Source organism: Lissotriton helveticus, chromosome 8 (genome assembly GCF_964261635.1).
Source record: "Lissotriton helveticus chromosome 8, aLisHel1.1, whole genome shotgun sequence".
NCBI lineage: Eukaryota > Metazoa > Chordata > Amphibia > Caudata > Salamandridae > Lissotriton > Lissotriton helveticus.
In genome coordinates this window covers 721,790,428-721,813,282 of record NC_136069.1, presented here as the reverse complement: position 1 = coordinate 721,813,282, position 22,855 = coordinate 721,790,428, and the positions used below count along the sequence as shown (strand labels likewise).

The window sequence follows — 22,855 nt, the reverse complement described above, 5'->3', positions numbered from 1 at the left end:
TCGGTGGGGTCAGCTGTGGGTTTCTTAAGAAGGGCGCTGAGTTCGGCGTGTTTCCAGCTTTCAGGGAATGTGGCGGATTTAAGGGAGCAGTTGATGACATCTCGGAGATGGGGTGCGATAATGGTGTCTGCTTTGTTGAAGATGTGATGGGGACATGGGTCTGTAGGGGATCCTGAGTGGGTGGAGTTCATCAGGCGAACGGTCTCTTCTGTGGTTATTGGGTTCCATTCGAGAAGGATATTCGGAGGAGGTGACGGTTCGGGGGTGATTGGGGTGGACTGGTTTACAGGTTGGTTGTCGAAGCTGTTATGGATGTCGGCGATTTTGTCATGAAAGAATGAGGCAAGGGAGTCGCAGAGTACTTGAGAGGGGGTGATGTCGTTAGAGCTGGCGGTGGGGTTGGTGAATTCTTTGATGATGTTGAAAAGTTCCTTGCTGTTGTGGGCATTGTTGTCTAGTCGGTCTTTGAGTGCTGATTTCTTGGCTGTCCGGATAAGTTGGTGGTGTTTGCGGGTGGCGTTTTTGAAGGCGGCTTGGGTGATAGTGTTTGGGTCTGCTTTCCAAGTTTTCTCGAGGGAACGACAGAGCTTCTTGGATATCTTAAGTTCAACGTTGAACCAGGGGGCGTTCTTGCTTCCTTGCTTGATTTGATGTTTTTTCAAGGGTGCTAATTTGTCGGCGGTTTGTGTTAACCATTGTGTGAGGTTGATGGCGGCTTTGTTGGGGTTCGTTGAATGGGCAGGGGGTTTTTGAAGAAGTGATGTTGAGATCTGGTCGATGGTGATTTTGTTCCAATTTCTTCGCAGAGTTGGTTGAGGGTGGTTGTGGATCGAGGTCTTATTGTAAATAAAGTGTAATGTAAATAAAATATGTGTATCATTTCGCCTCAAACATCTTTTGGAAGGTTTTCTTGCTTACTTGATGATAATCGTGCATTTCTATGGTAATTTATAAGTGTTTAAACAACCATTTCAGGAGCAAGGCTCGCAGCTGTAGAGTCTAGGGTTCTGGTTCATACATGTTTACCCTATGTAATGGGAGTAGATCCTTGTGTATTGTTAAGGTGATGTAGTATTGGTGAGGCATCTCCAAGAGGAGAAAATATCAGAGTGGTCATGGCTACCTGGGTGTTAATAATAATAGTACAACCTTTGAAGGCCTGAATTTGATTATCAAGGTCAGAATAAATGTTATCGGAGGGAATAAGTACGCAAATGCCCAGTACCAACTTATCTATGGTGCATTTTTCACTTATTGTAGGTGGTAGCGAAAATGTTTGATTTGCTCTGCATTCTGTATTTCATCTGTGTGTCTTTGGCTTTCTCGTTTTAAGTGTGCCGAGTATGCCCAGACGTGGGTCTCAGGCTCAGTGTGTCACTGGACTCAAGCTAGCCTGGCTGATGAAGGGTGATGCCATGAAACCGGTCCCAAGCTGCTTGTTTCCGGTCCTGGGACGACCTGGCTTTGCAGTTCGGACTGGAATGTAAGCATGAAGAACAGGGTCAAGACTGATTTGCATATGGCTGGATCCAAACTGGGGTGGCACAGTGAGCAAAAGAACAATGGATTTAACCCGGATTTCTTGACTGGGGGTGAATGTTTGATTTTCTCTGCATTCCGTCCATCATCTGTGTGTCTTCTGGATTTGAAGCTATGCATTTAGAGTTTTGTGTGTTGAGAACAAATCGATGGCTTTACCCACTTGCCTACTTAGGCTGCCTGCTTCAAATGTTTCCACATCTGGCACGTGGTATGCTATGTTTTGTGCAATCAGCCTCTTCCATGTGCCCTGCGTTAATTATATAATCTGTTTTTAGCTCCAAGCAATGTACGTGCTTTACAGCATCTGTATCAGAACAACAGCATCTGAAATTCTGACTGCACCCATCCCTGTTGCAATGCATGTTTTGTCATGGTGACCCATGATGACCCGGGGTACTTGTAAGTGGAATTAACTTCCCCTTGTCATGCTTTCTACGTACTAACAGAGAAACTCATTTTATATGAAGTTTGTGACAACCAGTAGATTATCCCAGGGTTTGCAACCATTGATTGTTTATTCACTCATGAACTGGTCTCAAACAATTGCGAATTTAGAATCAATTGGAAACACCAGGCCATCATCCGCAACCATTTAATCCGATTCTTCGGTGTCAAATATTGAGATGTCCGGTAAAGGAGAATCACATTCTGAAATCCACTTATTCTACTAATTATCGCTTTGGCCATGTGTTAAAAGATAGAATCTGAAGCGTCTGATGATAAACTGCCTTTATTCACTGCTCCGCTCTCCAGCAATAACAATCACCTCACATGAACATTCTAAGAGCAGCTTCACAGGAAGCTACTAAGTGCGCTGTCACCATGGGGGTGGCTGGAACATACCAAGGTGGACACGTTGTAAATAGGTGAATATAATAATAACATAACGTTGTAAATAGATGTATGTATAATAACATAAGACTGTAACACCATGCACACAGAATTATCCAATGTGGCCCCCATAAAAGTTTTTATTTTCTCTGGTGTTGGTGAGAATTTCTTTAAACTGACTGTGATACCGAAGGGCTGGACCTTGAACTAGTAATGTATCCCCTTCATTAAAAATCTTTGGTACTGTGTACCAGATACATCAGAGTGTGAACGTACCCATCTTTGAGACCTATTGTTGTAAGGAAATATTTAACTTTTATTAGATGAATCATCCCTTGAAGGGTATTATTTGGAAATTTGTGTTCAAACAGAGGTTCAATATTGTCCTCCGAGTCCAACCCTTTTTGGGAATGAGAAAATATATGGAATATATTGTTGTATGCCTTTTTTGTCATGATGTTTCGTCTTTCAAGAGTAGTTCTTGTATCCCTTGTTGTAAGACCTTTAGCTGTTAAGGTTTGTATTTTTGAGATTTTTACTTTATTGTTGGGGATTTATTTACAAATTCGAATACGGTATTCCCGTTTGATCAAATTTCCTACCCATTTGCCTGTTCTTTATTTCCACTGTTGGTGGAAATGTTTTATTCTGCCTCCCACTTGAGAAAGCAAAATCACTTGATTCTGTGCCCTTACAGTTACACTTTTATTACAAACATAAAAATGCCAATGAGTACCTTAAACCAGTGCATATACATTTTATTACTGTACTGCAATGTTGTTTTTATATTAAATTGCAGACCACATTAAGCCTAGCATTTATGCTAAGTATTTTCAATATGCACAAGCCATGGTGTTGTGCAATTGCACTTAATCGGTGTGTTAAGCGTGGCCTTGGTCTAAGGACTAGCACCACAAAGTGGCATTTTTAGAAAATAGTAGAGTCGGAGTTTGTGTTGTCTGTCTCTTATCTTCAAGGACTTAACCTGTTCTTTCTCGTAAGAAGATTCCGACACCCGCTCATTATTTAGCTTTATTTAGTAACCGTATCAATCACATGTTACCATTCACATTCACTGGCAACAAGAAAAAACATGTATAAAAATGTTTTCTAAACTAATGGATTTTAGCATTGTATGCTCCAACTAATTGAGGGCAGAAGTTATGGATTGTTGAAAAGGTACTAGCTGTACATTGTTTTGGTGCATGCTGGCTATCTATTTTTGCATAAAACCACATTAGACTTTATTTTTATTTACACACTGATGTGGATGCTGTGAGGGCAGATTTGAAGAGTCATTTATTAGTCACTGTTGAGTCTCACGAGGCTTGGACTCTACCTTTGCTTCTTCATCAAAACCTTTTTTTTCAGGGAAGATTGTTGCAATGATCCTGTTTGCAGAAAATACATGGTTTGTTGTGCTCTTTGAAATACAAATAAATAAGTTTGTCTACCTTGACCACTTTCTTTTGAAGAGGTGCCGCTTGTGGAAAACAGTCTCAGATTTGATCCTGGTTGTTGTTCATGGCAAGCTAGTGGTTGCAGTTCGGAACAGAATTTACGAGGGTGCTCAAAATCTAAAATGGCATCAAGGAGGCTCCAAGGGGACACATTCTACGAATCAATCTAAGTTTAACAAGCAAAAACCTGTTCTAGCAGTGCCAGGTGTCACCAGGATCCACAAAGAAGTTGATTTTTTTAAGTCTTCTGTTCCCAACAAGGCCCACAAGTACAACTCAAAACCTAATGGTGTAAAAATAAATAAATAAGCAAAACAAAAACAAAAAAGAACCCAAGGTGGAAATCATGTACGAGGGCACTGTGAGCTTGCAATGGATGCCATAGTGAGTCACAAGACTACACCAATGTCGAAGCACAGTATGAAAAAAAGGACTACTACAGATACTTTTGGACCCAACCACTACATAGCAGGACAATACACAGCATGTGAATATAGATGCACATGTGAAAATGACTTTGCATGACTGCAGGGATACTTTTTTTTCCCTACAAGGAAACTATTGTTTCCCATGAAGAACTCTGCAACTCAAGAAGGAATGAGAGCAATACTTTCATAAGGGGCTACAATATATTCTCTCTTGCATACATCCACAACCACTGATTAAAGCTGTAGTTCCTATGCTATACCACAAGAATTTCTATCAAACTAGACAGTCACATTAAAATGGAACAGGCTGCCAGCTCTGAGACCACAAATACTGACTTAAGAGGACGACAGACGATCAGCCATTCGTACTGGCATGTCTCACCAGTGGGTCCTCTCCTCATCACAGAAAAGATGTCCGCGTGAATGGTGGGGCTGCAAAAGAGCTCATAATCGGCTAGTGTCTCTTGTAATCATAAAGCTCTAACTTGTTAAAAATTTCTAACAGATTACTATTGGAGATGTTTCACAATGGTCAAGCACTTCTTTGTGGGTCAGTAACCATGACGATCCAAGTAGGAATTAAAATTGTGTCATTCCAGGTTACACTATAATTTATTAGTAGCTCAATAAAATGACAAATTAGGGGAGCAACTACGTGTTTTGATGCCCTGAATTCTTAACCAACTGGACTCCAAGCCTGCCTGATAAGGGTAACAGTCATTAACGTTTTTGAAAAGTGCTAGTAGTGGTTTTCACTAGACCGTGTCTACAATGTGAGTTCATAAAATTCAGAGCAGCTGGTCTAATAGTTTTCTTACATGCTTTATAGAACGTTAGAATAATTATTCACCAAAGTGAAAAACATGAGGTTTTCAAAGGAATCAGCATAAAGCACCACTCAGAGATAAAATATTCCAGACAAAAATATACCTACATTCTGAAAGGCAATATATGATTGAATGCTATTACTCCTGAGACTGAGAATCTTATTAGGGTCTTACTGCCTCATCTTATCGACTGATGATCAAATCCTGTCCTCCCACCGTGCTTTTACCCCCTTCATCGACATCTCATGGACAACAAAAATGTATAACGTACAAAAAGAAGAAAACATTGAACTTAACAGACTAAGACATATTTATTTAACAGCTAGTAAAAATTATTTTCACTACTTGATTGAACATAAACCTGATATTCCCATAGGTCAATAATAACTTTTACGATTAAAGAAGAAAAGACATCTGCTAAATGATTACATGAATGTTCTACATGCAAGCAGGGGAAAGTGGATGTTTTCAGAATAAATTTAACCTTTTGGAGGGGGTATTGTGACTCTAGTGGTGCTTGTCTGCAGGAAAACGAATAGAAACAAACAACAAAGAAAAAGCGGACATCAAAGCCAATTAGCATAAACTAGTGGTAACAAAAAGATCAATAAAAAAACTTTCAGGAGTTCCAGGAACTAAGGGGAATTCTTATGGAAAGGCCAAGGAATATAATTTAGGGAAACAGGCATAAAGGACCTAATTCTGTGTTGGTCGGAGTTGCATTTGACAGACACCATTTCGTGGAAAGAACCGCCAAATTATAGGTCAGCAGTTCTGACAACCCCATTAGGATGCGACCACACAAGGTGCGGTCGCAAACTTCCGTTTTTCAACGGAAGCTTGCGCGGTGGGCCGAAACCGCCTTCAGCATAAGCTCCCATTCAAAAATGGAAGTTTGTAAACATCTCTGCACCGTGTGGCCTGCCACACATGCAGGGATGTTTAGTGCCCCCCAGGCCCAAATACGGAGGGCCCAGGGGGAAAGGGGCCCTGCTAGGGGCCTCTAAAGTCAGTTTCCGACAGCCAATCCATGTCGGAAAGGCCGACATGGATTGGCTGTCGGAAACTGACATCATAATCCCGACGGCGGAAACGCCATCCTTAAGGGATTATGAGCACTGTCGGACTGGTCGACGGGCTCCTTGAGTGCAGTGGACCTCCCAGTCGGTTTAAACTCCAACCGTCGTCATCATAATACAGCGGTCAGACTTTAAACCTACCATGTTGGTAATCAGGCCCTTAACCCCTTCAGCGAATTCCGCTGCGGTGCTGAAGGTTCTAAAGAACCTATGGACCCATGACGGAACGGTTCCGTCATGAGCACAGGCCAACCGACGCTCATGACGGAACCGTTCCGTCATGAGCACTGAAGGGGTTAATGTTTGGGGTTGGAGGGTTGAAAGGGCTTTGGTTTAGGTATATAAGACAGTAATGCCAGTCTCTCTTTAGTACGATTGTATCTGAAAATACAATAAAAAAAAAATTGTCATCTAAAATTGGCAGGATTGTGAAAAAGTATTAAAATTGTGCAGTCAAAATTCAAACTTACCGATGTGATCACTTCAAGATCTTTCAGGTACGTTCGTTCTGTTGTTGACACCTCCTTCGCAATGAAGTAAGCTTTGTTAGTAGGGAATCTCTGAAATACAGAAGAGGGAAAAGTGCCGATCTACTTTTATAAGGCTGAGGTTCCTTTTAAGACAAACACAAACAAGGTTCAGGCTGCTTTCTTTCAATCCGAGGCTATTCAAGGACAAAAGTCATGCTGTATTGCAGTAATCTGCATACTACATGCAATCTGATTTTTTTCTTTTTTTATATTTCTTATATTTGTTTAGCAAGTTCTCCTTACAACCAAATGAAATAGAATGTGTTCTTAGAGGAGTGGTATTGAGTTGTAGGGCTGTGGCTTTCTGACAAATATTGTGTGGCAAACACAAAGTTATATACCTGCAACAGTGGTTTTGCAATTTGATATCTTCATACAGTCTTGTATCTCCACACAATCACATGCTTGCATTACTGTAGTTGGATCGGAATCACCTCAAGAACATTATCAATGTTTCTTTTAAGTGTGAAACAAGACTGGGTAGGATTAGGGAAGACATCGAAGGAAGCAGACCGATATGAAACAAACAAAATATGACCCTGCTGGATTGTGCGCCTTCCTTTCCATACTGAATTGCTGGCAACATGAAGACCTGCTAGGCTTCTGGGTATGTTGACAAACAATTTTGGGTCAAAGGCATAGGCATTCAGTGCCATGCAGTTTGTCTGTAGACTGCCAGCTCTGAAAGGGGTTTCGGCCAGATAGCCTGAACTGACTTCAAGAGTGCTTGTTTGAAATCCCTCTGGAGTGCTTCTTTATGGGCAACAATGGTAACAGAGACACTCAGGAGAGCTGCAGTATTCCAATTAAGATGTTGAACTTTTTTTCAGCAGCTTGCAATTTTCTGTACCAGAAATGTAAGAGTACAGGTTTCTTATGAAGGTGGGCCTGAAGGGTATGGAATGTCCTTCTTTGGCGAGGCGATTCGTCAAGGGCATTTGCATTCTGTATTATGAGGAAATACGTTTATCAACCTTCAAAATGTCTTCCTCTATTTGTCCATAATTTCTATTGACCATACAGAGATCATCAGACCTGCCTCGATGAGGCAAAGAGAAACGAGAACTGACTCCAATGGGCCAGATTGCACCATATAGAGCCAGATGCTGTCACATCTGTGGTAGATGCTGTAGATCGATCCTCTGCACTGCAGAATGGATCCAGGCTAACCTAGTGTTAATAGTATTTCTTAATGTTTGACTGTATCACTTATAAATGTTATATTCGAGATTATTCCATTCCGGTGTTTCTCGCCCTTTTATACTCCATGGTTTGCTGTGTCGGAACAGTCCATGTCATTAACCAAGTCTAAACTAGGCAATTTGTTATCCTTTCATTCAAAACTGAGTAAATGTACATGGCTTACATTAACGAAATCAACTCAAATGTGTTTCTAAACTCTTACGGAGTCATGTTCTGCCTCGGCTAGCATCATACCTTTGCCCTCTGAAGTGGAGCAAGGGCTTCTCTGGTTATCAGCATCTATGTTTGTTTTCTAACAGGCATAATTAAGGAAGGCATTGGAAGGAGTATGTTTTTTTATAAGGTTTTCATGCCTTTTCTTGGCAGGTGTGTAGGGAAGGAATTAGCCTCTGCTCTACAGGAATATGGCTGCTGACCCAATCTCTGGGTTTCTGTCCCAGGAAGGTGCTTGCTTTGCTCTACCTTGTCTACTAAGGAGTGCTGATTCTTAAGAGCCTTGCCTATTTCTTTAGAGGATCTCGTGGTTACTATGCACTTGGGTGTGCATAGTCAGAAATTATAGCCATCTTGATCTTTAAATTTCAGGACCATAATTAAGTTCAGTGGTTTGGTGTGCTGAAGCACCACATGCAAAGTTATGGATAATCTTTTTCTTCGTGACATGCTAATGGAAAGGTTGTGTTTGATGTGCTGTCTGTGCTATGATGCATTTATTTTAAGAAATACGATTAAGCAGCACATTCACTCTTGATGCCAGTAGTAGATATCATTATCAAAAATGTTCCTTATGAAGTACGTGATCTGTCATTCCACTGATACAGGGGCATTTCTGGTTGTTTTTTTTTTTTAACCTTGCAGGCAGTTCTATAGGTTTTTTTGTTTCTCCTATAGTGCCACTGGACACCTCGGTATAAGCTGACTGGCTTCCTTATTTCATTTCTTGTTAAGGATAGGTCAATATTGAAACTCAAAGGCTATATTCGTTTTTGGGGAAAGGTTGTTTTTTTCCTTTGGTCTGCCAATCTCCTCATAGGAACTGTTGGCACCACTGGGGTGTCCATCTTGCCCCACTTCCAAGACAATCAAGACAGTCAATGTGTCAGCTTGTGGACCATTTGTTGGATTTTGTGTTGTGAGGAAAGTGGCATATTTTTGGGCCAAATCCTGTTGGCTTCAGATGCATGTCGAGGCCTGCTTTTGGCGATACAGGGTTGATCACAAAATAGTGCTTCACATTTTCGGTCATCTTAGAGAATACCCAGCCAGGTCTTTTACAGTACAAAACCCTTCTACAATTCCAAGCATCAGGCCTTTACCCCAGTAGAGTTGGCAATGGTGGTCTGCATGTACAGCATGCATTTTTATTCTCAAGTGCCACAGCCAAGGTCATCATGATTTCCTTCACTATGGTTGAGTGGTGGGCAAGTACTGCGGGCTAGAGCCTCAATAACACAGCACCTGGCGTAATGTCACTTTACCATGTTTTTGCTGAAACCTGAAAGCTTTGCTCCTCATCTGTTGGTTGTAGGGTATCAGACAGACGCCACTCTACAAGCTGGACACTCCATTCCGCTTCTTAGACTCCATCAGCAAATACACCTTACATATCAAACATCGAGCTGTGTGTGAGTCCAGCAGAAAGGCAAGCATTGCATAATTGCATGTCCCAAGTTTAGAATTAGCAGATAATCCTTTATTTCCAATGACCCGAGAGGGGCTGGTGAGGCAGTAACAGCTGCCAAAAACCCACACAGCCTTGATGTTGTTTTCAAGAATGGGCAATTTGTCATACAGGCCATGTGTTAAAGAGAACAGACAAGGTCATAGTGACCTGATAAGAACCATTAATCTTCATTACTAAAGCCCAGTCTTTCTCGTCATAGTCCTCAGATTGGCTTCCTTCACCAAGACTGCAGCTGTGTAGTTGAACACAATTTTTCAGGGAGTCCTGAGGGTCTGTAAAGCATAGTTGGACTTAATCTTAAATCTAAACTAAGTTTTTGTGCTGATGCTGTGCAGCATCATTAAAAATAGCAAAATAAAAGGCACAATCATGAAACTGCTGGCAGAGGCATCATTTCATAAACACATGTGATGATATATACCTGGACATGTGTCACAACTCATGCACACACCTACAAAATGACGCAGACACCATTTGTTTTAGTTCATCACACTAAGATGGATCAGCAAATAAAATAAAATGAAATCGGAGTAGCAAAAAACGGGTTTTTTTGTAAGCGGAAGGGCCAGCAACAATGTGTGGCCATGCTTTCCAACAAGAACAAAATAAAATAAAAGGACCACAGGTGGAATGAAGCAGGAGATGGGGGAGCGGGAAGAAGGAAGCAATGGGATGTGGCCATGGGGGAGGGGGGTGAATGAATAAAAATAAACCTGGTTGTCGAAAGAGGGGAACAAATAGCCCACAAGGAATAGAGCAACACAAGGGTAGGGGAGAAAGCAACACAAATTGAGGGTGTGGACGAGCTGGATGGGGGTAGAAGCATACGAAAGCAATTACAATGTGAAGCATTGGGCCAGGTGTTTGGGAGGTGGAAGTATAGAAGAAAGAGAGCTGGAAAACATATACACTTTCATGGAGTGCCTAGGCAAAAATAGGGATAAAGTAGTTCTCTAAAAGTGAGCAGCTGAAGGATAAAAGTAAGCTACTCAAAAGGATGGTAAGAAGGCTATGTTCCAGGGGAAGGTCAAAACAGAGGAAGGCAATAAATCGAAAAAGAAGCGAGAAAGTGAGAGCAACATTAACGATAGCCAATTGTAAGCAAAGGCAGGCTGTAAGCCCACTGTAATTTTTTGGGATGACCACAAAAGGTCTTTGGCAGGCAAACAGTGTGTGCTGTCTGTTAGGTGAGACATACAAGCGCTGTGTTCTGTATTGATGCTCCCACATTATAACTGGATATACTTTTGCGTCCTCACAGTGAAAACAAGCTCTTGAACAATGGCGTTTTGCAACTAAGGGTGTCTAAGTTGTAAAGCAGGGATGTCCAACGTACATCAAGGATGTCCAGCTCGAGGCCAGATTTGCAGACAAGGGAAATAAACAAAATGTACATCTTAAAGGAAGAGAGGTTATGCCTAAAATCCTAACCAGAATCTGGCCACCCTGGGCCTATGATGGTCAACTGCTTTAATAGGAATGCGGTCAAATATAAGAAAATCGGCAATTTGAAATATAAGCACCACTGGTTCTGGTACTGTCGAACATCTGTGAAAAATGACAAAAATAATGGTTCAGAAAGTACCACACAGTCACTAAATATATTTGAGTCCAAGTAAATAGTGAGCAGGACTACACTCCTATTTAGTCAAACAGCAGCAGGATTTCAAAAGGGAAAATGTATGTTACAAACAAAGCACGCTAGGCATATATTTTCCCACTCATTAAATTTAGTGATAGGTTTGAATTGGCCTTTTAAAATAAAATTTCCATGCTCTTTTACTAGCTCAGCATTGTACTGCAAACAAGTACACAAAGGATACCATAGTTCTAGATTTTAATGATCAGACATGTCACATTAGAAATGGGCAACACCAAAAGGAAATCGTAGTACCTTTCTTCTGACTTCTTCTTCATCATCAGTCCTGATGCAGGATGGGTCATTCAGAAGCGGGCTTAAAAGCGGAGAGGATGGCTTGGCATCAGGGCTCATGTTTGGAGACGTTGAGGAGGTCAACCCCAGTTGGATTCCTTGAGAATTAATTGACAGTTCTGAGAGTTGAGGACTGTCTGTTACGGAGCCTGTTTAACAAGAGAATACAGGGTTAGGAAACAATTGTCAATACTGGTTTGGGTCACAAACCCTTATATTTCTAAAGCTAAGTATGATGGCACATCTTTAAATTCTTTTCTTGAAAATTTCAATTATATTGAAGATAGTGTCGCTGAAGCGCACGAGTAACAAGCTATGCTACGTTTTCTGGCTTTGTCTAGCAAGGTAACTCAAGTGTGAAGCAACTCTTTCATAGGTGTTAGAACTATCCAAAATACAAATCACTAGGAATCTACAAAAAGGTTTGCCACTACACAGACATACACTACTACACAGCTCATACAACAGAAGCATAAAACAATTCTCTGATTCTACACAAAGATTGACAAAAGTATACCTTTAGTGTTATTCCGTGTTCGTTTGATGGTTTGGGATAGAAATCCTAGCATTACTTCTACACAAATAAGTAGATCAGCTTAAAGGCCACACAGCAGAAGGCTGTTATAACCCACTGAAGTGTCAAACTCCATTTCAATATACTCTCTATGCACAAACAGATGCTCACACAGTAGTGGGGAAAAGACCTCAAAGCCATAAGTAAAATACTGTGCATAATTTTGAGACTTGGTAGGTTCCAAGGAGACCTTCACTACCGTGAAGAAATCTCAATTAAAGAAGTTTACTAGAATAGCGAGTATCTTCTTCCAGAGATTTAGGTATGCAAAAAAGTATGAAGTGATTTTACCTGTCAACACACCGCAGGAAATTAAAAAAAAAAAAGTTGAAACAGTATATTAAACAAAAAATGACCATACAGAGTAAATTTGCATACAATTGGTCTAAAATCTTATAACCAATTGTTTGATTTAAAAATGTAGTTGTCAAATTACTTTGCTTAACGTTTGGAACACTAGAAAAGACAGGGGTGACTGACTTTCAGTTATTGTGTCATTTTGCTGGCAAACCAGTGGAAGTAACCATGTCATCTTGGGTCAATACCATGAAGACAAACTATCTGTCTTCAATAAAGAATTGCCCACTGCTGAGCCATACTGCCTTTTCTCTCATGAAGAAAAGTTTTCTTTGGGAATTTTGGCGAGTGAATGACCATGAGTCAAAAGCATGAAATGTGACTGCAACAGAAGAGACAAATGTAGGGCTACCATCCATCTAAATCTATCAAGACATAGCAGCATGAGAAAAAACCAAACTAAGAAAGCACATAAAGATTCAAAACAACACTAAGAATTAGAAATCGTATCCAATGACTTGAAATATTTAATCCAACTAAATCAATGCTCGATAACATATGATGGAAATGAGTCAATTTTATTGACGCTATTACACGTGAAAAACAAAATGTCAAAATATTTATAACTCGGAATATAGAAACAGTTAAACACATTAATACAATAAGTGAAGGCTTACAAATTCTACACTACACTTTACAAAGGACAACAATTTTTGATCATCTCGAACATTTTTTCAAGAATACTAGACATTCTGGCACGGTTAACTGTAAATGGAATGTATCTGTTAAAGATCACAGATGTCAGATTTACATAATGAGCAGTTCAAAAGGTGAAGCAAAGATCTGTCCCAAAGCAAGAAGTAGGTAGTACCATCAAAATCTTTACAATGGAATGTCAGACTATAGTAACTAAAGTCAATTAAAGTGCCTCAAACAATGTTTTATCACTCTGGTAGGAACTGTTACACACAAGATATACTCTCAGGTGGAAATGTTATTGCATGACCTGGAAATCTGTTATAGATTATGTCACTGGTATCTGTGACATCCTGATCTCACAAAACACTATTTAAACAAGCAAAATCACCTGTTCCACTTATCTCAGAAGAGACGTCTTATTATTGGTATGAAATCGTGAGCGCAGTTGTGTCATGGAGACACTGATAAATGTCTTCCTTGAAATTGATCACAAGTACACTCAGTTACACATAAGCTTCACTCAGATCGAACCGTAATTACCCTTATGGAACATATTTATCACTGACTAGTGTGGTTATTATCAATAAATATATGTATGTACAAACATTTCTGAGATAAAAATGTATATGCACCAGAGTACAATCACTACTAGCCAAGATGTTAGAAGTGACTATCTTATGTACATTTGAAAATTGGTTGGTAAGAATTCAGATGTGTACAATTAAATAGAATCCTTCAAGATCCCTTGGTCAAAAAGGCAAAAATAATTTGTAGAGCTAGACTATAACTGCTCAGTGATATATTTCTAACGTATAGTGGTAACAGAAGCAAAAGCATGTTGGTCTAAATATTGCCTCATGCATGCCTTGCTAGACAGAGGTTTGGAAAATATATTTTAATAAGTCACCACAGACGCACATGGTCAACTATATTTATTGCAACTTTCTGGTGCATTTAGAGATTGGGCCAGTAAAACTGACTGTTGATTCTGCTATTTCCTACAAATGTAATATGCGATAAGTAACTGAGCCATGCACCCTTGAACTGTACTTGGTTTGCACGGTCATAACACCAAGTGTGGGTGGATTTCCAAAAAGATCTAGCTCAGTTTATCAAAACTTTAGTCTGGTGGTAATTAGCCACTGGTGAATGGCAATAAGTCACTTAGTTAACTAAATAGCCCCATCTGACATACCCTGGAACTTTTTCCAAGTAGTGAGGAATGTTGAGCTTTTCTGAGGAAGACATTGTACTGAACAAGGAATGGGGTTGCTTGATATTAAAATCAAACAAAATAGCAGACGTTCTCTGCATCTCCTATCGAAAAAAAGGAGTAATTATATATATATATATATATATATATATATATATATATATATATATATATATATATGTATATATATATCAAACAAGGTGCTAGGTGATTAAAAACAGCAATTGATCTGAAAAGTGAAATGCCTTCAATAACATATTTATGAAAACTGATCCCTTAAAATTATTGCTCACAGCCCGCACAAAGTAACATATCAACCAAACAGAAGAGCACTTCTATAAAACAAGACAAAGTCAACTTTCCTCTCTGTTCTGATATGGTTAAGCATTGATAGTGCAATATATTTTAAAACAAAGGGGCATAAGGGGCATATTTAGTGACTAGACCACATCTAAAGGACATATGCTCAGAGATATTAGAGGGTTCTATTTTCCAGTGGGTTTCACCCTCAAGCATAATTTAATTAACTGGAGGTGGTATACATGTTCTCCTCTTCCTTGGCTACACCATGATGTACTAGTTACTTAGCACGCAAGCAAAAAGCTTCCTAGGCCCGATTACACTGGCCACTTTAGAGCTCAACTAGGTTTAATAGGAGACAAAGTTTGAAGCTATGTCTTCTATCAAGGGACCAGCTGACAAAAATTAACAGTCAATAACTCTACGGAACAATAAAGAAGGCGGTTGCAATAGGAAAAAACAAAGCAAACTGTAACTGAATCCAACACGTGACAATTTACAATGATTACGCAGGGCACACCTTTATGACGCATATACCCCCCAAACCATCAGGTAAACTTCATAAGGCTGTTGAGTAAACCAGGAAGGTTAAACATACTGCAACAGATAAGTTCCATTAGGGTAACTAGGCAATACGATCTGCTCAAAGGACAGGTTCAGATTACCAATGCCAATTTTCTCCCAAATTGCAAAAAAAAAAAATGTTTTGCGGTGATTGCTGATCAGGGAGCCAGAGTTCCAGGCATAAGACATTATGACTGTGCAGTATTTAAAGTTAAGTACACACATACATCCAGATCAAATTGCATTTGTATTGATTGGGTTAAGTCGCAAAGATACTTGTATTGCTCAACATGATCCTGTACTACATGATGACTATCATGTAAAATCAAGGCTACTCAGGCTTTTGCGTGAATATCAGAGCTGGTATGTACAGATGATTTAATGTAATTAAATGTACAAAAACATTTGATACAAAAAAAGAGACTCTGGGGTGAGGGAGGAAACGGGAAGAGTTCAGGGTGCGGGTAAATTTGGGGGGGTTGAGGCTTCATATCATGCAAGTGCATCGAGCCCACAGAGTCTGAACAGTTACCACAAGCTTCAGCCAGAGGTTAGACAGAACAGTTGAAACCAGGAACAGGTTTACAGCAAGATAATAGTTAGAACATGTAAAAGCCCTCAAACAAGGTTACAGAGTATGAATACCATGCACACACCGTTACCCACGTTTAGATATGCATGCTCATATATTCAACCAGCTCGTTTCCATTTCAGCGGTGAGACCCTGTCTGTTGGCACACGTCCATGCTTTTTATGAACAAATCATTTGCAGACATGTCAATAAGAAAAGGGACAGTAAATGTTGCCACTAGCCTCCACCAGGGTGCCTGAATCATATATATGTTTACAAACAAACAGTGGGCAGCTATGTTATAACCGTGAATTCCTTTTTCAAACTCCATCAATCAGTGGAAACTGACTATACAAATCCTACCAGCAACACATTATTTGTTATTTTCTATATCTAGCTTGATTAACACTGCTCATGTGGCATGAGTGTACTGTGCAGCTTAACCCAATGTAGGATAGTGACACAATTACTGTCCAAATGGAATCTCCAGGAATGCAGCAACCTTGTTGAAAAGATATGGCAGCTATTGTGGGCCAATTACAGGGAATTCTAGAATGTTGAATAGGGAAGTACTTTTGAACAATTGATTGTTTATCCAGATTCACAGACTACCACAAAACAGATGCTTGTTGTGGCAGTGGTACCTGGCACTGGAAATCTAAAAATTGTCCACCTAGCTCAAGATTACTTTTTATGATGGACGCATTGAGGATATTCTTCATAAGACATCCCATGCAAATACCAATAAAATATAATTTGTGAGTGGAAATGAACAGCCCACCAACACTGCCCTTTTTCCACATGGCTAGTCGCTTGCAAGCGTGCATTAATTTTGCTTTTCTAATGCAGTGCAGCTTTACCATGATCACGTTCAGCCACAGGGAATACAATAATCTCCAAGAAGGCGTGATTGAGTTCTGTGGACAACAGGATCACTGCATGGAGAAGTTCCAACCATACAAAGTACACATAAGAACAGTTTTCCAGAGTAGAACAACATTCGGACAGTGTTCCAGATAATGTGAAGAGCAGTAAGATACACAACATGCTGAAAGTATAACAAAAACACTATGAAGCAAACCCCCTCCCGTTCACCTGAAGAGGTGCATGCTGACAAAGCAGTGCATATGATGAGACAAAAAAGCTTCCCTTTAGCACCTTGTTCAACAAATGACAAAAATGAGAATGAAGTCCCAAGTACTTTTAGGATTCATAAAAAGGGAAAATATTTTTTTTAAATGTCTTATTGCAGGAAAAATTAAATTAAGCAGAAGATGGATTAATGATGCACTGCCAATCATGCGCGGGGTGTGTTAACGTGCTAAGTCACCATCACAGAGGGTTAGGTTGAAACTAATGTGTGCCTCCATAGCAATATAAGTGCAGATTGCAAACACAGCCTGCCTCCGACCTGACATTCAACCACAAAGAGACGTACCTCTGACTGCTTCACAAATAGTGGCACACAAAGCGTCAACTGCTTTGATGATGGTGCATTAGACATGCAGCCTATGAAATGGAATGGCTCTCTCGGTGCCACTCATCCATGGTTGTGTTAACATACTTATGTACAAGTAACACCATTTGTTGGATTAAAAATAAAACCACCCTAATTAGTGCAGAAAGGAAAACAAGTACCACCTGGAGCCATCAAAACAACCTCAAATCGGTTTATCTGGGTACGACTGTACTGGGAGCCCATACAGTGTCATATAGGACCCAGGCATTCCTCCTTGTGAAATAATACACCGCAAAAGAAACTGTCCGGGTAAATCAACTACAGTCAAACTAATTATAGTTAGCATAGGGTGAAGCATCGCTGATGCGAGGGAATCACCAAAGCCTATGCATACTGCAAAGCTATTGATAAATCAACAATCACTGGGAAATGAATAACCGCCAAGCAAAAAAAAAAAACGAAAATATTCTTGCATTATAAAATCTAACTGCAATGCTGTGAGCTGCAAAGAGTTGCTTAAATGAATGTGAATCATCATTGTGGAGTCATGACAGGCTTGCTAAAACATCTGTAAACAACATAATCTGGAGTTGCTCGGTAGCAATAGATGCAATTTATGATACTGCCCTCGACCTGTAGCCCTAAAGCTACAAGAATACAAGTAACACACCCACAAACACCAAAAGAGCTTTTAACCAATTCAGCAACTTCCAGTTTGGATATGAATCACAAGATAATCATGCATGGTGGTCAAGATGTTATAAATGGATTTAACTATATGCTCCAGGTCTCTTACAGAATACATACATTTGGAGTACTGACTTGATGCGTTGCTTCGTTAAGAGGATAACGTTTCATGCTTTACATCAAATAAGAGTGTGGGCGTGATTAGCCCAAGTTACCCAAATGCAGGTTTGCCACATTAGCTTTCATCAACTTTCTGAACCAGGATGTGGTCTGAGTGTAACATATGGAAGTTGACATTTAAACCCATTTAAGGTTAAATAGGTAACCTTTCTGAAACTAGAAAAGCTTAGAGGACGGTTAGCAGGTTAGCAAGCTAAAAGGACATGAAAAACAAAGTGTGCCACACTGGTGATTCAAAACACACAGTGGCATCGCCAACAACAGGTCCTATAGAACTGGACTATTAAGAATTTTCTGCAATGATACAATGAGCAGCACAAGTATGTTTAGAGATTTATGACTATACCTTGAGAACACCACAGTATCACTAACTGGTGGAAGATAATTTATTGCTCTGAGGTACAGGAGGGGGTACAGAGTAAAGTAGATAACAAAAAACGCCAAGCAGCACAGTCATGTCTGTGGCTTTCCACTGTTCAAACATGCACTTACTAGGTAGCCATTCAATAAACAGGCCATGTAATGGATCTAGGGAAGAGTCAGGCCAAAGCAAAAATATCTAAAGAGGCAAGAATTCGGTACTGATGATCAGATAAAGAACCCCACTGTACATTGTTTAGCCATTGTACTACACCGGCAGACAACAGATACATCAGTTTTCTTACTACTTGTACTTTTAGCACTTCTTAAATCTCTTTAGTTACCTGTATGCTTGGCTTGCAATGAGATGGTCATCTAAAAAGACCAACACAGTCTGCACACACTGTTACATCAGTTTCAAGTTATTGTTCATTTGGTTAATGATAGAGCAATGGCTTCTGCAATATTCGTTCTTTAGGAGGACAATGTAGAGTGGAGCCCCATGGTTAAAGTCAACGAGTTACAAACCACCCAAAAGGCTACACTTGTAGTCAAATGTGGGAGTGAATGGTGATGGTCCAGATTTACACATCGAGGAACATGACATTACTTTTTTACACAACCATGACATAGGGTAAATGGTCTCTCCAAATTACATATTTAACCAGGCAGGTGAGTACCGAGATTAATACAGTAAGGGACGATGGCTTGGGAAGACCCTTGTGCTCATATTTACCAATGACCATGGCTTGATCAGTAACAAGACATTTATCAGCATATTTACCCTGATTCTAAGGTCATGTCAATGCCCCGGGAGTAACATAGAATGGCCTTATTTGTCTATGAATGGTTGATGCAACAAACAACCAGTGGAGGTGTCTGACTCACTCTCTGACAGAAGTATTAACATGAATGTTCCAGTTACTAGAAATCTAATTGGCATACCCAATAGGTGTTCCGTAAGAGTGCAGGCAAAATCGTCTGAAGAATGGATGCGTCAGAGAAAATTGCTTTCTTTTCTGTAGTATCCATTGTTCAGATTATTTTGTCAGCGCTCACTCCCCAGGGCTCCCAGCCTGCTCACATCAACACCGAAAAAGGGACTGGAGAATAGAATTATATAGTGAAATCCAAAGGGTTCTGATACATGAAGAAAGCTTTAGTCTTTCTCTGCATCCTATTCAATGGCAGAAAGCAAGATACATGCAATACTGTGCTAAGGCACACTGTTGCATGCGTCCTGAGAACACAATTCAAATTCGTATAAAAATAAATCACAAATAAAATAAGAGCCTTAAAAATAAGTAAAATGTACAAAAAATGGTTATTCTGTAGTGAAATACCAAGTGAATGAAATGCTAGCAGCTCATTGTACGAAAAGTAGTTTACTACCCAGATTTGGAATGAGGGTTTTATGTCTCAAATCTGGCAAATTTATTTAAAAAAAGGAGTCTGCTTTATTAAGCAGAAGCTTTATGTGGACGGAACAGGTAACATGATATCAGAAGCTAGCTAACACAGTATGACGAGGTGCATGATAAGCCCTTAACTTAGGGAGAATCAGTTAAATTGAGGCAAATGCTAGTCTTGTCAATACAAATGGGAGCACTGCAATCCACTACCGACTTATTACCTGTTGTGCTTGTAACTAGCAGGCTACAGAAGCAAATATAGCCCCTTACACTCAAGCATTTAGTGTTAAAGAAATAGGAGAACAAGGGGTTCCTGCTCCAAGCATTTATCAAAGAGGACAGCTAGCTGGTTGTATGAGGTAAGTTTTAATTGGCGACCGCTGGGCTGAGAGTTTGAGTTGACCAGAGACAAATTTGTGGAGATAAGTAGCACTGATGTTTTCCAAGTGAGGTGTATCCTTTAAGCACAAAAATCCTTCAAGCGGTGAGGAAAATCCTGTCAGCATGAAAGTATTAGTCAAGTAACTGTTGGGTGCAAGAAATTGGAAAAGGTTGCTGCACCTCTTTTTTGAAGGGCTATATAATTTTTAAACAGTTTCAATTCGCATTTCTTAATATTTTGAAAAACCTAATTAACTTTTCAAACAGTTAAGATTCTTTATTAAATTTCTTTTTGGGGGAATGGAAATCTTTTTGTCACATTATGTTGCCCAATAAACCTGTTTTTTAAATTGCATTTAATAAAATGAAGTGTTATACAAAATAAGTGGAAATTAAATAAAAAATGTAATTTGTCAAATGTCGGTGGCACTGCTACGGGGAACAAGATGGTCGCATTGACACAAAGAGAAGCTGTGGGCAGAAATTAAAGGCTAAATGATGCAGGGCAGAGCAACCTGAGAACATTTGCAAAAGAGGTGACTTAGGATCAGTCGGATTGACTACAAACTGAATGATATCTGGGGCACTCATGATTGCCTAAATGACAGGATGGAGAAACTAGAGGAATAAGCCATGCGAATAGTGTAAAAAGCAAGAAGAGTCTGGAAACCACTCTGAGGGAGAATCTTTGACCCAGGAGCTGGAGGAAAGAGTCAAGGCAAAGGATAGTGATACTTTCATCTTGATATCATTCTCTTTTATAAATGTGGAGTAAGTGCCATTGGTTAAAATGAAATAAGCCAACAGAGTGGCTCAAACACCCCAAAAATACATCCGTATTCAACAACAGGGACATATTTCTTAAAAACATGACCATTATAACATCTAGAAAAGTGATCTGGCGGACCAGTAATGTAAAATTAATTCACACATGCATCCTTATCAAAATTTAACAGTGGCCAAGAAGTTGGATGACAAACACATTTACATTGCAGGACATTTGCATTTGGGATTTCCATCTCCTAGAATGTGAAGAACTAGAACACCACTTCTACTGCGGATGCAACATAATATTGGATATGAAACTACTGGAAAAAAGGGAAGAACAGCCTGGGCCCCTATCTGGAGCACAAAGAAAGCAGCATGATGAAAGGAACCTGCGCACTGGGCAAAAGCATCTAAATATCACCCCGTTTGACTGCCAACCAGTGCAGGCTACGATGGGGGCTGGAGTCATGGTTACATTTCTGCTAAGTTTTCCATTTGCTGCAGTTTGGCTGTGGCATATGCTGGCACACCTATCCACAAGCTGTTGCAATAATATATCCTTGAGTGTATATTGGCTGAAATCATATGGAAGACAACTGGATCCCTGGGGTCGATCTGCACATTCAGAGAAAGTTTCCAGTCTAGGACTCCCACCAAGATTTCACTCTCCGTTCCAGGGTAGTGGGCACACCTCTCATGGGCTGACCAAAGACAGTCATTCCATCGATCCACAGTATTCCCAATCAATCAATAGATCATTTGTATTGGTGTCAAGTTGAAGACGTGGCACATCCATTGTTGGATGGCCAGGAGACACTCCCTCACATGCAGAATGAGGCTTATTCAAGTAAATTACAAGCTGCATGTTGTCACCTAAGAGATTGCACTACGGCTCCTAATAGAGCTTAACTGACTTTGTAGGAATAGGGAAACAATGTGGCTGAGGCTCTAAACAAATCGATAATCAAAAAAAGTAGTATTCAAAACTGTCAACCCTCTTATAACCAATATCCCAATGGCTTTGAAGGCTTTGAAAAGAGCTGCTACAAAGCTTGTGCGAAGGTAATGGTGGGTCCATTTATCTTGTTATATCTTACTGTCCTCTTTGAAGGGAAAGCCTCAGACGGGATGGCAGAAGCAGATATTACATTTGCATTTTCATCCGGGATGACCCTACACAATATGCATCTCTCAGACTCATTGTGGTAATTAATATGGATGCAAAGACCTTTACCAAACTTATGTTAGGAGATGGGAGCTCATTCTACCACAACTAGTATGACCAGGAACTATCGGGGCTCGTGCAAGGGAAACCGGTCCATGATATCATTAGATGTGTGATCTTGGGAGGGCCCTCTTGTAAAAAATGGAATGTAATAGGAATTAACTGTCTCATGACCCCGGATTTGATTACTATTCCATTTGGATTTCTTGTCTGGATGGCATAAAGGCCCTTTCAACCAGTGGCCAAAGAGCAACTATCTAACTATACAAGACATGATCTCCCAAAAAGTTGGTTTAAAATGTTTTAACCACTGCAAAAGCAAATTTTGTTCAGAGGAAACAAACATACTATGCCCAAACAGGACACCGGTTGATAAAAATAAATAACAGGGGAGCGGCCAAAAGAGAACTCGTTACTTTTTGAAAATGTGATGACCTGTTTTGAGTCACCAGGACACATTTCAAATATATACAGAAAATTAATATACACACAAAAATCTAAGACATATGAATAAATGAAGAGATAAGAGAAAATACTTCATAGCCCCATACCAGAAGAGTTATTGAGGCGGCATTACAGTGAGATTTAACTATAATTACACAGAATGTCCAGAACTGTAAAGTTCACTACAAGCGTATCCATGTCTAG

The 22,855-nt window shown here is 39.9% G+C and overlaps 1 protein-coding gene across 4 annotated transcripts in view; it reads right to left on the bottom strand.

The window, feature by feature from the left end:
- The window catches only part of FARP1 (FERM, ARH/RhoGEF and pleckstrin domain protein 1), a 543,186-nt gene that overhangs the window by 144,220 nt on the left and 376,111 nt on the right, over positions 1 to 22,855 (bottom strand). For 2 of the 4 annotated variants that reach the window (XM_078657512.1, XM_078657513.1), the window contains exons 14-15: positions 11,479 to 11,666; positions 6,638 to 6,757 (exon numbers count right to left, since the gene is read on the bottom strand). In XM_078657512.1, the coding sequence (XP_078513638.1) occupies positions 6,638 to 6,757; positions 11,479 to 11,666 (308 nt within the window). The remainder of the gene's footprint in view (positions 1 to 6,637; positions 6,758 to 11,478; positions 11,667 to 22,855) is intronic. The other 2 variants (XM_078657514.1, XM_078657515.1) reach the window with 1 other exon arrangement.